This window comes from Boleophthalmus pectinirostris, unplaced genomic scaffold (assembly GCF_026225935.1).
Source record: "Boleophthalmus pectinirostris isolate CB_2022bp ecotype Guang Dong unplaced genomic scaffold, ASM2622593v1 HiC_scaffold_4, whole genome shotgun sequence".
Classification (NCBI taxonomy): Eukaryota; Metazoa; Chordata; class Actinopteri; order Gobiiformes; family Gobiidae; genus Boleophthalmus; species Boleophthalmus pectinirostris.
Window position 1 is genome coordinate 4,724,502 of NW_026571353.1, and position 15,373 is coordinate 4,739,874.

Here is a 15,373-nt window from a genome sequence, read left to right on the forward strand (position 1 = left end):
AAAATATTATAATTTTGCAACATCTCCAAAACTATCAACATTATTCACATCTTGATGCACCTACAACAAGCCTGTCACAGTAATTACGACCACAATCCTTCAGTATAGAAAAACAGGAACGATATTTTTTGGGGACAATATTTATTCATGTGGACTTTTTCTTTACACTACTGAGTATTTTTGTGTTATTTTTTTTTAGGTTACATGATAAGATTTAAGCCGTAAAAGATTGTATTAATAACTTCAATGACTCATTACAGATGCAAACTAATACTAAAGTGTTTCATTCTGCTTTTTATTTACTGCAGCTCATGTTTTATAAAGCTGCACTGTGTAACTTTTTGGTTAGGGGTCATCAGTCTTTCTGGAATGTTCCACAGTGTGACGTTAAACAGCTCTACTTTACATTTATTCAATTACAGATGGTTTTATAGCAAAAAATAAAAAATACTGAAAAACAGACATTCTGACTGAGCGGAGTCGCCTCTCCACAGATTTAACCTGTAACTTGGTCTGGTTTGGTCTCCATGAAGATAGAAAGGTTTAATGCCATACTGTGAAACATTCCAGACAAAACAATAACATCTCCATGAAGAAAAGCATTTGACAAACCCTCCACCAGAGAAGTTACACAATGCACCTTTCAGTAATATATATTTTGAGCTGCCATATATTTATACTGATGCACGTAAGACATTTGTTTGCATTAAGGTACATTTTTATATAAGTCTTGCAAATAATTCACTTGTTGCACTAAAAAAAATGAATGCAATGATTAAAGGTCCTGTATCAGGGTATCCCCGGGTTTGACTACCCCAAATTTAAGACCTTTTTAAGACCCCTTAAATCACTTAAACGAAAATTAAGACCAACATCGCACCCATTATGTTATAAACATCAGGAACTACATATCCCATGATTCATTTCAGCTCAGACAACATGAAGAAATATGTTTTTGACTTGAATTCTTGGGATTATGACAGAAATTATTCACACCAAAATCTTGTCAGGGTATTTTAAAAGCAAAAAACTGTCTCATCTACAGTTCTATTAGCCTCACCAAAATATTGCAATAAATTATCGTACTATGAAGTGAAAATCTTGATAATATCGTATCGAGAGATTTGGATATTGTTGTATCCCTAAAAAACAGTGATTTGTCCCAGTTTTATACAAGAAATGTTCCCTGCTGTCCCTATTTTTGATCAATCTGATCCCCGCCAACAGTAAAGACAGACATACATTGTCATTTGTTTTGGTAAAATACAAAAAAATCTGTTTTAAAACAGAAAATGTGACCATTCTGGCTCATGTTCATCATACATGGTCTCTGCATAACAATTTTGCTTAATTACGTACTCGTTTCACTATTTTATTTATATCAACAATGTAACAATATTGAAATATTGTGATATCGTATCGTCAAAAGTCTCACAATATATTGAATTACAAGTTTCTTTGCTTAAATGCATGGTTCTATTGACGCAACATTTTATAAACACCAGAAACTACATATCCCATCATTCATGTCAGTGCAGAAATATGTTTTTGACTTGAATTCTTGGGATTATGATGTAAATAATTCACACCAAAATCTGTCAGGGTATTTTAAAAGCAAAAAAGTGTCCCATCTACAATTCTATCAGCCTCGCCAAAATATCACAATAAATATTGTACTCGAACCAAGAGATTTGGATATTGTTACATCCCTAAAAACCAGTGATTTGTCTCAGTTTTATACAAGAAATGTCCCTGGTGTCCCTATTTTTGACCAATCTGATCCCCGCCAACAGTAAAGAGAGGCATACGTTGTCATTTGTTTAGGTAAAATACAAAAAAATCTGTTTAAAAATGGAAAATGTGACTATTCTGACTCACATGTTCGTCATAAATGGTCTCTGCATAACGATTTTGCTTAATTATGCACTCATTTCACTATTTTATTATTATCAATTAGGGATGTAACGATATTCGTGATATCGTGAAATCGTATTGTCAAAAGTCTCACAATATATCGAATTACAAGTTTCTTTGCTTAAATGCATGGTTCTATCGAAGCAACATCTTATAAACACCAGAAACTACATATCCCATGATTCACTTCAGTGCAGAAATATGTTTTTGACTTGAATTCTTCGGATTATGACAGAAATTATTCACACCAAAATCTTGTCAGGGTATTTTAAAAGCAAAAAACTGTCTCATCTACAATTATATCAGCCTCTTCAAAATATCGCAATAAATATCGTACCGTGAAATGAAAATCTTGATAATATCCTACAGAAAGATTTGGATATTGTTACATCCCTAAAAACCAGTGATTTGTCCCAGTTTTATACAAGAAATGTCCTTGGTGTCCCTATTTTTGACCAATCTGATCCCCGCCAACAGTAAAGACAGACATACATTGTCATTTGTTTTGGTAAAATACAAAAAAATCTGTTTAAAACTAGAAAATGTGACTATTCTGACTCACATGTTCGTCATAACGATTTTGCTTAATTACGCACTAGTTTCTCTTTTTTTTTTTATATCAACTAGGGATGTAACATGTTTCCAAAATATTGTGATATCGTATTGTCAAAAGTCTCACAATATTTCAAATTATAAGTTTCTTCATGGTTCTATAGAAGCAACGTCTTAAAAACATAGGGAACTACATATCCCATGATTCATGTCAGTGCAGAAATATGTTTTTGACTTGAATTCTTGGGATTATGACAGAAATAATTCACACCAAAATCTTGTCAGGGTATTTTAAAAGCAAAAATGTGTCTCATCTACAATTATATCAGCCTCTTCAAAATATCGCAATAAATATCGTACCGTGAAATGAAAATCTTGATAATATCCTACAGAAAGATTTGGATATTGTTACATCCCTAAAAAACACTGATTTGTCCCAGTTTAATACAAGAAATGTCCTTGGCGTCCCTATTTTTGACCAATCCCCGCCAACAGTAAAGAGAGACATACATTGTCATTTGTTTTGGTAAAATACTAAAAAATCAGTTTAAAAACAGAAAAAGTGTCTATTCTGGCTCACTCAAATGGTCTCTGCATAACGATTTTCCTTAATTACGCACTCGTTTCACTGTTTTATTATTACCAACCACCATTAACCGGGGATGTCCCAGTTTTTTCTTCTGGTCACCCTAGTCATGCTCTTCTAACCTTGCCTTAGTTTGCCTGCTCTGGCTTTAAACACAAATTATCCTTGACTCAATTATAGCACTGGCTAAGCCCTGCAAGAGTCCCAACAAGCCGGGGGGGTCAGGGAAAGTCAATGCAGGGAGCTACAAGTGGTTCTTACACACAACAAAAGAAAAAACAAAAGACAAAACGCCATCCATCAATGGAAAATGACGTAAAGTGCGTTGTATGGAAGCCTGCTGGTACCTTTGACGAGGCGCTCCGTGGTGGACTGCTTCTCCTGCTTGTCTTTATCCTTCCCTGACATCTTGGCTCCTTTATGCTCGGGCTGATTTCTTCTCGGTGCAGATCTGCTTCTTTCTTGCGGGCTCCTTCGGTCGCTGTGGGCTCTTGCTACCGCATCGGGTCGATCTCAGCTCCGGGTTGGTTTTCGGGGGGCACAGTTTTTTCCACTTAGCGCGTCCAAGAAAAAGCGAAGATTAGCGTCCGAGGCACAACACGAGAAACTGCTCTCAGATGTGGCGTTAAACGGAACGCACGGGTGTCGCTGTGCTCACACGAGGAGAACAGGCGTCAAGTTTGGAAATAGATGTAGAAAAGCGAATAATACCTGCCTATTACCCCGTGGGAGGATGTCGTTTGCGGATAATCCGATTTACTAACTCTTATGCAGCTAGTTAGCCGGCTAACATGTTTTGGCAAATTGGAGAGCGAGCGGCGTCTGCAGAGCGAGACTTGTGGATCATGTTCTGTGCAAAAACGCGAAAAGTCCGTGAAAGATCCGCCGTGTGTGGCCGCGGGGGTGAAGCCGGAGAGTCCGCGCCAAGATGCGGCTGCGGGCAGCGTCTTGACAGCCCTCCTCCAGGATTAAGTCTAATCTGACAGAGAAGAGAGAAGAGAGGGACACAGGGACGGGGGGGAGTGAGCTAGAACAGCGGACACATACAGTCTGGGCATTTCGTCCGCTCGGGGGGCGTGGTTTCCCGAGGACGTCGCCATGGAGACGCGTGCCAAAAATGTCATTTACCTTTTTAAAATGCCCCTGTGGACTTGGTGATGTAGCAGAACATCCAGACATCGTGTTTTTGTAAAGACGGTGAAGCATTCAAGTATTTTTACTTGAGCCTAAACACATTTGGTTATAGTTTTATGTGAAATGTTTGTAACAGTCTATTATGTACATGATTATTAAGTACATAACTCAAGAAAATCTACTACTACTACTACTACTATAGGAGTGTGTTTATTTATTGAACCGTATCGAATCATTCTGAAATATATCGTATGGAAATGAATGTGCACTGTATGTATCGAATGTATGTATCGAATCCTGCCCGATGTATTAAGATATGTATCGTATTGGCAGTTTTCTTAATGATATCCAGCCCTATGCTACTACTACTACTACTACTACTACTACTACTACTACTACTACTACTACTACTACTACTATACTACTACTACTACCACTACTACTACTACTACTACTACACTACTACTACCACTACCACTACCACTACCACTACCACTACTACTACCACCACTACTACCACCACTACTACCACCACTACTACCACCACTACTACTACTACTACTACTACTACTACTACTTACTACAACTACTACTACTACTATAGGGGTGTGCAAACATATCGATATATCATATTGTTTAATGTGATGATACAGTATTGATATCGTGGTTTGCTGTATTGATATGTCATCAATAGGGCTGGGTATCATTAAGAAGTTGCCAATATGATAGATACCTCAGTACATAGGCCACGATACGATACTTATCTCGATACAGTGCACTTTCGATTCGATACGATATATTTCAAATCAATTCGATACGGTTCAATAAAAACAAAAACTAAATCATGGCTCTGATACTAAAAGTTTGTTAAACCACTTCTTGTGCAAAGTTCATCTGAAAAATGCCCATTTAAATCATCAAAACAGTGAAAATGTCAAATGTGTTGCATAAAAAAAGATTCTTTCCTCTGAACAAGCAACAAAACTGTAGCTCTGTAACAAAATAATTTGTGAAAATATACCCCAAAATACTCTTGACTACAACTACTACTACATCTACTATTACTACTACTACTGCATCTACTATTACTACTGCTACTACTACGTCTACTACTATTACTACTACTACTACTACGTGTACTATTACTACTACTACTACTACGTCTACTATTACTAGTACTACTGCTACGTCTAGTATTACTACTACTACTACATCTACTATTACTACTACTATGTCTACTATTACTACTACTACTACTACCACTACTATTACTACTACTGCCACTACTACTACTACAACTACTACTACATCTACTCTTACTACTACTACTGCGTCTACTATTACTACTACTACTACTACTATGTCTACTCTACTATTACTACTACTACTACTACTACTACTACTACTACTACTACTACGTCTACTATTACTACTACTACTACTACTACTACTACTATTACTACTACTTACTACTACTACTACTACTACTACGTCTACTATTACTACACTACTATTACTACTACTACTACAACTACTATTACTACTACTACTACTACTACTAACTACTACTACTATTACTACTACTACTATGTCTACTACTATTACTACTACTACTACTGTGTACTATTACTACTACTACAACTACTACTACATCTACTATTACTAGTACTACTGCTACTACTACGTCTACTATTACTACTACTTCTACTACTACTACTACTACTACTACTACTACTCTGCTATTACTACTACTATTACTACTACTACTACTACTACTACTACTACGTCTGCTATTACTACCACTACTATTACTAGTACTACCACTACTACTACTACGTCTACTATTACTACTACTACTATGTCTACTATTACTACTACTACTGCTTAAATCCCTGCACCACCAGTGAGCTCTGGTTTTGCCTCACATTATTTCATAAAATTACCCCCAAACTGCTTAGAATTATCACTGTGGCTCATATATAAATATATATATAAATGTAAAACTTCTACACACCCAACCACAGGAAAGATGATGAAAATCAAAGAGACAATTAAACGCTCCACTAAAAAATGTCATTTACCTTTTGAAATGCCCCTGTGGACTTGGTTTTGTAGGAAAACATCTAGAGCACTAAAGAGTCAAATATCCATTAAGACATTTTTTTCAACAGTCCCTCTATTCCTAAAAATCTGTTTTCTCATTCAGACTGATCATGCTGCCAAATATCATATACACATGTTACCAGTGTTGGGGAGTAACAGATTACATGTACCGGAGTTACGTAATCAGAGTACAAATTATGACTAACTGTATTTGGTTACAGCTGTTTCAAAGAGTGGTAATTGGATTACAGTTACTTTGTTGAAATAAATGGATTACACAGCGGTATTTTCCTGTTTTCACATTTTGGGCTATATCTCTTCTTTTTTTTTTTCTGTAATTCCACTCATTGCCAGACACTAAACCAGGTCCAAACCAGGTCCAAAACCAGGTCTAAAACCAGGTCTAAACCAGGTCCAAACCAGGTCTAAAACCAGGTCTAAACCAGGTCTAAACCAGGTCTAAACCAGGTCCAAACCAGGTCTAAAACCAGGTCTAAAACCAGGTCTAAACCAGGTCCAAACCAGGTCCAAACCAGGTCTAAAACCAGGTCTAAACCAGGTCCAAACCAGGTCTAAAACCAGGTCTAAACCAGGTCCAAACCAGGTCTAAACCAGGTCTAAACCAGGTCCAAACCAGGTCTAAACCAGGTCTAAAACCAGGTCCAAACCAGGTCTTAAACCAGGTCTAAAACCAGGACTAAACCAGGTCTAAAACAGAATTGAACAGGACTAAATCATGCTGCGTGGACTGTATCTCCTCGTCTTCTATCAATAATATTAATTATTTAATTATTATTAATTTGGTTCAGTAAAGTCTGGGCTCTTTATTTTCTTTTATCTAACAAAACTTGTTATGTTAAGATTTCCTCGTCTTTGCTTCTCTACAGCAAATCAAGTAATCCGAAGTATTCAGATTACATTACTCACTTTAAGTAACTTAATGGATTCCGTTACAAACTACATTTTGGGGTATGTAATCTGTAATCTGTAGGGGAATACATTTTAAAAGTCACCTTCCCAATACTGCATGTTACCGGGTGGTTAGCGGGTGCTAGTTGTTTTTGTCCGACCGTAGTGAGTCCGTGAATGCGTCCGCCTGTGCGTCTCTGTGCGTGGCTCCCGGCGTCACTGATTAGCGATTTGAAAAGGCTGCGCGCGCCGTGGGGAGGCAGTCGGGGCTATCGGTGGTTTGTGAACGCGGCGTGTGTAAGTACCGGAGTTGTTTCTTTTTCAATATTTCTCTTAGAACTTGTTTTAATGCGTTGTTTCTGATGACTACGTTTAAAGGTGTTGTCTGGAGCGGGCGGTGGTGACGGCGGCTGCTCCTTACGCGCTCCCGGCTCCATGTAGGGTACTCTCCTAGAATCCAGGTAAAAGCTCTGGGTGGTGTATGTTTGGGCGTGGTGGCGTTTGATGGTGTGTGTGGAGCTGCTGTTTGTTTCTGCTCTCAAATTCTCTTGATATTCTTAAATTCTCTCGATTCTTTTAAGTCCATAGGAACTGTCTCGCAAAGTCTGATCTCAGAGTTTGCCCATGAATTCCTTTTATCTGTAGAGCTAGTGTAGTACTTGCTGTAGTACTTGCTATAGTTTGTGCAATAGAGGAGAGTGCACTGGAGTAGCATCTAAAAAAAATAAATTATATAATATATATATATATGCATCACAATCACATGTATTAATAATAATAATGAAATACAACTATTTCCAAACAATGAAACAGGTCAAAAACAAAACTCTTAAAACAAGTATTTCCTATAGATATTGTGACAGTATCACTCTCCCTACATTTAGTTTGTTTTGGTTAAGTATACTTGGCTTTTGGTCTTGTTTTGCTTGTTGTTTTGCGGTCTTGTCTAATTGACTGCACATCAGCCCAGGTAGTGCATGCGTTTGTGTTTTTGTGTGTCTTTGATTTTCTTGTATTTGACCATATTGAATATAAAAAAAGAAAACTGTATCTGCTCATTTTAAAGAAGCACAGCTCTATCTCCTCCCTTAAATATACTGGGACAGAGCAGGTGAATCTCCCAAGAAGAGGAGAGGAGATATTAACAGACTGCTCCTACAAAGTTCTGATATTTATTCCTTAAAAACACTGGCCCCTAGTGGCCTGAATCAACATGAAACACTACTTACAATGTCATATTTATTTCTAATGTAATTGACTTGTCCATTGGTAACATGATTGATTGGGCTTGTGTAATGGCTCATGTTACATGATGTACAGTGGTGTTATATATTGTGTTGTGTGGATGACATCTGTGACTCACTTTTGGATTGTACAAACGATCAGTGGGCAGAAGGTTTATATGGGAGCAACACACAGAGAACCATGCCCTGACCAAGATCCACTGATCCTAACGTTCATTCAGAACAGTTTGGGAGTAAGTGTGCAGCTTTGTCTCACTTTCTACACGTGTCAAATGACCACGCTTTTCCAAACCTGTCACTTTTCACACAAATCTCCTTCAAGAGCAAACATTACATAAATCAGAAAATGGTAGTATGTATAACGTTGGTATCTAACAAAAAACATACCCCGAGATGCGATTAGTTTAAGGTGTCCAGAATTTCAAAATAAAAAACTGGGACATACCAGTCTTTTTTGGTGGTTGGTAATAAAATTGTGAAATAAGCATGTAAGAAAAACTGTTATGCAGAGACTATTCATGACGAACCTGTGAGTCAGTATAGTCACATTTTCTTTTGGTCGTTTTTAAGCAGCTTTTCTGTATTTTACCAAAACAAATTACAATGTATGCTTCTCTTTACTGTCAGCAGGGATCAGATTGGTCAAAAATAGGGACACCTGGGACATTTGTTGTATGAAACTGCAACAAATCAGTGGTTTTGTATAAATCTGCAGGGACAGGGGACACAGGCTCAAAACTGGAACTGTCCCGAGTAAACAGGGCTGTCTACTCACCCTAGTTTTGATTCATTCAACACATTAAGTTCTTCTCAGAAAGAAAACACACTGTTCCACCTTGTGATGTCATGAAGCAGTAGTTTTCAAGTTAATGCCTAATAAAGACAATACAAGAAGTGCTCTACTGTGTTTTTAAACTCCATTCACTGTCAATAGAATAATTTGGATCATTTCAGCCCTGGAACTGCTGATCTCTACTGAACTAAAGGTAAAAGGAGACATGACATCACAAGGTGGATCAGAGCGTTCAGGGCTTTTGAGATATAAACAACATAGGACCTTTTTAAAGTAGGCAGGCATTGACTTGGTTTGTTAAAATAGTACATGTTGTAAATATGATAGTTTTACATCAGTTAAAGCCCCAATTTTTTTTTTTTGCCTAAAAGCATGTGTCCTTATTCTGAGGGAGCTTGCATCACCACAAACCTGGCTCTTCAAAGCTTCAGGGTCAGGAGTGCTACTTGGATATACAAAAAAGTACAAAATAATGAAAATCCTTTAACACCACATGGCAGATAAAGTTAATCACACCAACATGTTTGGCACTTCGACTTCATCGGGGCAAACTCCAGATGAATATCACAGTGCACATTTAAAGTCATAGGTGTAGGTCACATGTTCAGTCCCCTGGTGCATGATGGGACATGTAGGCTGAACAGATTTGAGTTACAAGCTGTTCAAGTTCAAATATAATACAAGATATAAATAGTACAAATCTCAACAACCAATACATAGAAAGATATATAGTGTTTAAAATACATAGTATAAAAAGAGATGTGGGGAAGCTGGCCAAAGTGGTCAAAGTAGGAGGCAGATGCAATAAAAGTGTCTAGAACCCAGACCAAATTTATTTGAAAAACAGACTTCTGGAGTTCACCAACAAAAGTAGAAATAACATAAAATAAGTAACTCAAATCCAAAAAAACCCCTAACAATCTGCACAGAAGTGTCTCCCCAACTGATGACACCTGCTTTGCTTTTATACCCCCGCCCAGCAGGAAGTATGGTACATTTACCGGATTAAACATTAATAAAAAAAAAAAAAGTGTCATATTTGTATTAGTCTAATCATAATGTGGTTTATGTGGTTATGGTTGCATAGTAACAGAACTGGAATTACCTCACCTTACATTTGCCACATCTACGGCTCACCGGAGAGTAAAATTATAAACTTCATAACATTCAGAAATGTTGCCCAATCTGCTGAACTGGCACTGGGCATTGGTGGCGGTGCATCAGACAGTTTTTCCACACCAGTAATAAGACCAACCTGTCCAAAACAAGGACCTGTAACAACGACCTGTAATGTGGAACTATTTTATCTGATCAAGAAGTAGATCGAGAAATGATAAATGATTTATTTAGGCCTATATGCAGCACAGATGATGATGAACATGAAGGAAAAGTTACTGGATGAAACCCAATGGTAAAAGTTGACCAGTTTAAATATCTTGGTCTTGTTTTAGACTCAACTTAATTTTAACTCCCATAGATTCAGTTATAAAAGTTTCTAATCAGCTGAGGATACTTAAACATTCACTTTGACTTTATCTGTCAAAAAAGAATTGCCTCACAGTTACTTCTACCAATACTACCAATACTCGACTATACTAATACTAGATACTATACTAATACTAGACATAATTTCTTGGAACACCTCAGCATTTAACCTTGATTGTTGGATGTCATTTATAACCAATGTTGCCATAGTTACTTTAAAATAGTATTCTGACTACTGATTACTTCTTTTAAAAGTAACTTGGTTAGATTACAAGTTACTTTATTAGTTAGTTTCAGCAGCAACTGATCCTCCACCCCCTTCTTGAAGGCAGACAGCACTTTGTCTCCAGCACAGACTGAACAATGAACCTTTATGTTGTCATCCTTGGCTGAAATAAAATTAAAATGTTTGTATTTCTGGCTGTAAAAGTCAAACCTCTCCCTCCTTTGTTTACATCTGACTCGTGGCAGAGTAGAGATGACGTAACATCATAGGAAACGATTCACCAGGGACGATTTATACAATCTTTGGGGTCACATAACCCACGTCACCAAAAAATAAAAATAAATAACCTATGTTGCCCTGAAACGCAAAAATGGTAATGCACAGTGTATTAGATAAGTAACTTAAATCTGACTACTGGTTTGGAACTAGCACTGCGTTAGATGACTTGTTACTGAAAAAAGTAATCGGACTACAGTAACTAAGTAGCGCGTTAGTGGCATCGCTGTTTGACAGTATATGTAGGTTTATATTAAGACGTCCCTATAGAACACACCACTGTCAAATGTATTCATCACTTGGCTGACTCTTATATCCAGAACACAGTTACACTTTTTGCAATTTGTGTTTAAATGTTATTAATTTCCCACCCTACTTAAGAGTTTTTGATTCCATTTAGATCAGTGTGACATAAATGAACAACTGAACAACTATTTTTGAATGTTCCTATAATAAAAAAGAAATTGGCCGCAGAGGATTTCACTTTAAAGCCCCAAATGAACGGAACAACTTGCCCTCCTCAGTCTGATCAATCACATCGATCCACCATTTTAAAGCATCAGTCTTCAGAAACTTACAAACATCCTGCTCCTGTTTTCCATAAAAACACTTTTTTGTTCTGTGTGTAGTCTGTGTGTGTGTGTGTGTGTGTGGTGTATGTTGTCTGTGTGCGTGTATGTCTGTCTGTGTGTGTCTCTGTCTGTGTGTGTTGTCTCTGTCTGTGTGTGTCTCTGTCTGTGTGTGTGTGTGTGTGTGTGTGTGTATGTATGTCTGTGTGTTTGTCTTTTGTTCTGTTTTGATTTCTTTTTCTTTTTCTATAAATTCAGTTTTTGTTCATGTATTTAGGATCCTTCACAAATGAGGTGCTACATCTCAAGGTGCTTCCCTTTTATAAATGAATTCAATACATTTGAAGGAGAAAACATTAAATGAAATGTGATATCTTCAGGATAGACACAGAAATGAGAAAAACTCGACCTAACTGATACAGGCCTGTCTGAAGGAGAAGTGCAAGAAACAAATGTTCAGATCATTTCATATTGTCAACATAAAGCTTTTGTTTCTTAGCGTGACCAAGAGGAACTGTGCTCAACAGGACAATTTATGACTGGATATTATATTACTGAGTAGGAGTAAAAGTGCTGGTAGAAGTCATTTGAAAAGTACAATTTCTGTAAAAAGTTACTCAAGTAGGCAAAAAGTTACTGCCCAATCTATATTTAAAGACACATTGTGCAACTTTTCTAGTGCGGGGTGTTACGGCCCCAGGCCTTGGTTCTAATTTGTTTGTGTGATTTTTGCCAAGTTCTCTTCATTCCTGCTGCAGGAGCCCTGGTCCGTGATTGGTGGGGCAGGTCGACGCCCACCTCACCTGCAGCCACCGCCCCCTATTTAAGGAGATGACCAGCACCTGTTCGGGGCTGCTGGCCTTGGTGGCCAGTCTGCCATTTTGTTTCGTGTGTGTATAGTTTAGTTTAGTTCTGTTTTGTGCCTTTTTTGATTTGGTCACTTGATTCTGTTTGTGGGCTTATGTGGTTTAATTTGGGGAACTTGTTTAGTTTCCTGTGTGTCCCTTGATTTTTACCACTGGTTATTATGTGCGCCTGTGTGACACCTTTTGTGGCACAAAACACGTTGTCTGCAGTTTTGTTTCTTAGTTTAGGTTATTTTCTGTGTATTTTAGTCTCTTTTGTTAATTTACATTTTACACCCCTGTTAATTAAACATTATTTAATTTATTCCATTTTACATCTTGGTTTTATTTTTGTTACCTCACCCCAAACGAGCTGGGTCAGAACAAAGGGTCCGTCAAGAGAGATGTTATTGCTTTGTCTGGAATGTTTTACAGTATGGCATTAAACCTTTCTATCATCATGGACCAAACCAAACCAAATCAAGTTACAAGTCAGATCTGTGGTGAGGCGACCCTGCTCACAGTCAGAATGTCTGTTTTTAAGTACAGCGTGTCCCAAAACAATTGACATTTCGCAGGCCAATAATTTTATAGAATGTATAGAAACAGATCAAGATTTTATATTGAATGTTTTATTTTTGTTCTGTTTTCAGGTTGAGTCGTTCACTCCCAAAAAGAAGTCATTTTGTGTCTTGGAATCTGCTGCACACACTCACCCAACACTGTGCAGCTTCAATACAACATCTGGAAAAACTTCACCAACTGGCAAAACAAATTTGGACTTGGAACCAAAAATGTAAAGAGTTCATCTGCTTATGGAGGGTTAAAGGATCTGGTTCTCCAAATCGTCATTCAAGGAATCTGGGTTTGTCCTTCCACACCTCTTGGGGCTTCATGAGAGTTTTTCATAAACTTGCTCAATCTTCTCTTATGATGACGATGGTCTCACTATACTTGCAAAATGATGTCACATTTTTTGGGACACCCTGTATTTTTGAGCAATAAAACCGTCAGTGAATAAAAGATGATTTAAAGCTGATTAAAGCTGTGGAACAGTATGGATTTTAAATGTCTTAATGGTCTTGGGCCTTCTTATCTTTCAGAACTGCTTTTACCCTACGAGCCCTCGCAGACCCTGCGCTCCTCTAGTAGCAGCTCCTGCTCATTCCCAAAGTCAGGACACACACTCACGGAGAGGAGGCGTCTTTCCAGTATTATGGCCCTCGTCTATGGAACTGCAGCCAGAGGAGCTCAGGGCCAAAGAGAACGTTCATATTTTTAAGAACAGGCTCAAGACCCACCTTTTTAGCTTAGCTTTTGATTGAAATCTTATACTCTTACTTGTTCTTATTGTGCACATTCTATTATATTTATTTTAGGCTTATTTTTAGGATTTCCAGTGTTTCCTCTGTAGGAGCCTCTGCATCAGGAGCGGAGGTTGACTGTGGCTGTCGGGGTCTGTCCTGTGGGCTCCTGGTGGAGGGATGGTGTTTGGGCTTCATCTCTCCCTTGGATCCTGTGGTGGTTCCTGGTGGTGGTGGACGTCTCTCTGCTCCTGGTGTAGACGGCTCCTCTGATGGTGCTTTCTCAACTGGTTCACCTGTATTCAGCCTCACATCTTATGTCCGGTTTTATGTATTTTGTGCGTGTGTGTGTGTGTGTGCGTGTCTGGGTTGTCTGGTTGTGTGGGTATTGGGTTGGTGGGTGGACGGACATGTGGGATTATTTTGAATCACTGTAAAGCACTTTGTGTTACATTTTGTTTGAAAAGTGCTTTATAAATCGAGTTTGATTTGATTTGAACATTCCAGGCAGAGCAATGACATCTCCATAGAAACAAAAAAACATGTGACAGACCCTCTACCAGAAAAGTTACACAATGTATCTTTAAGGCAAGTATACTCTTAAAAACAACATTGTAATCTACCAAAAAAGGTGAATATTTAATTTAGCCTATACTTTTATGATGTCAGCAAGTAAAATAAAAAAAAAAGCCAAATTAGTCCTCAAGTGTCCTTAAATATCTGAAACTCAAGCTGCAAATTAATAAATGAATGAACAGTGTTGGGAAGGTGACTTTTAAAATGTATTCCCCTACAGATTACAGATTACATACCCCAAAATGTAGTTTGTAACATAATCCATAAAATTACTTAAAGTGAGTAGTGTAATCTGAATACTTTAGATTACTTGATATTGTCATGCTTTTTAAAACTACATGAATGTACCAAACACATCCTGAAAATTCTTGTTTGTTCTCTTCAAATGGTTGAGCCCAAGTCTCCATGAACAGACTTTTGTTTACTGTAGAGAAGTAAAGACGAAGATCTGAACATAAGATGTTTTATCTGCTAAAAGAAAATAAAGTCTAATCTTTCCTTAACCAAATTAAAAATATTATTGATAGAGAAATGATTTTTATATGAGAAATGTATGAGTATGTCCACCTACTGTTTGTGTCATATTGTTTAGACCTGGTTTAGTCCTAGTTTATTCCTGGTTTAGTCCTGGTTTAGACATGGTTTAGTCCTGATTTAAACCTGGTTTAGTCCTGGTTTAGTCCTGGTTTAGACATGGTTTAGTCCTGATTTAAACCTGGTTTAGTCCTGGTTTAGACCTGGTTTAGTCCTGGTTTAGCCCAAAATGAAAAACAGGAAAATACCGCCATTTGTTCAACAAAGTAACTGTAATCCAATTACCACTCACTGAAACAGTAGCTGTAACTGAATACAGTTAC

At 37.6% G+C, this 15,373-nt stretch overlaps 1 protein-coding gene and 1 long non-coding RNA gene across 2 annotated transcripts in view; one reads left to right on the forward strand and one right to left on the reverse strand.

The window, feature by feature from the left end:
• The window catches only part of ppp3cca (protein phosphatase 3, catalytic subunit, gamma isozyme, a), a 93,952-nt gene extending 89,953 nt beyond the window's left edge, over positions 1 to 3,999 (reverse strand). Inside the window, exon 1 of the mRNA XM_055161587.1 lies at positions 3,400 to 3,999. Coding sequence (XP_055017562.1) covers positions 3,400 to 3,460 — 61 coding nt within the window. The 5' untranslated portion in view covers positions 3,461 to 3,999. The remainder of the gene's footprint in view (positions 1 to 3,399) is intronic.
• A 3,454-nt stretch (positions 4,000 to 7,453) lies between these two features.
• LOC129411366 (uncharacterized) lies at positions 7,454 to 13,639 on the forward strand. Its single transcript, XR_008633279.1, has 3 exons — positions 7,454 to 7,495; positions 7,577 to 7,659; positions 13,290 to 13,639. It is a non-coding gene; the product is annotated as an uncharacterized LOC129411366 (long non-coding RNA).
• The last annotated feature ends 1,734 nt before the right edge of the window (positions 13,640 to 15,373 follow it).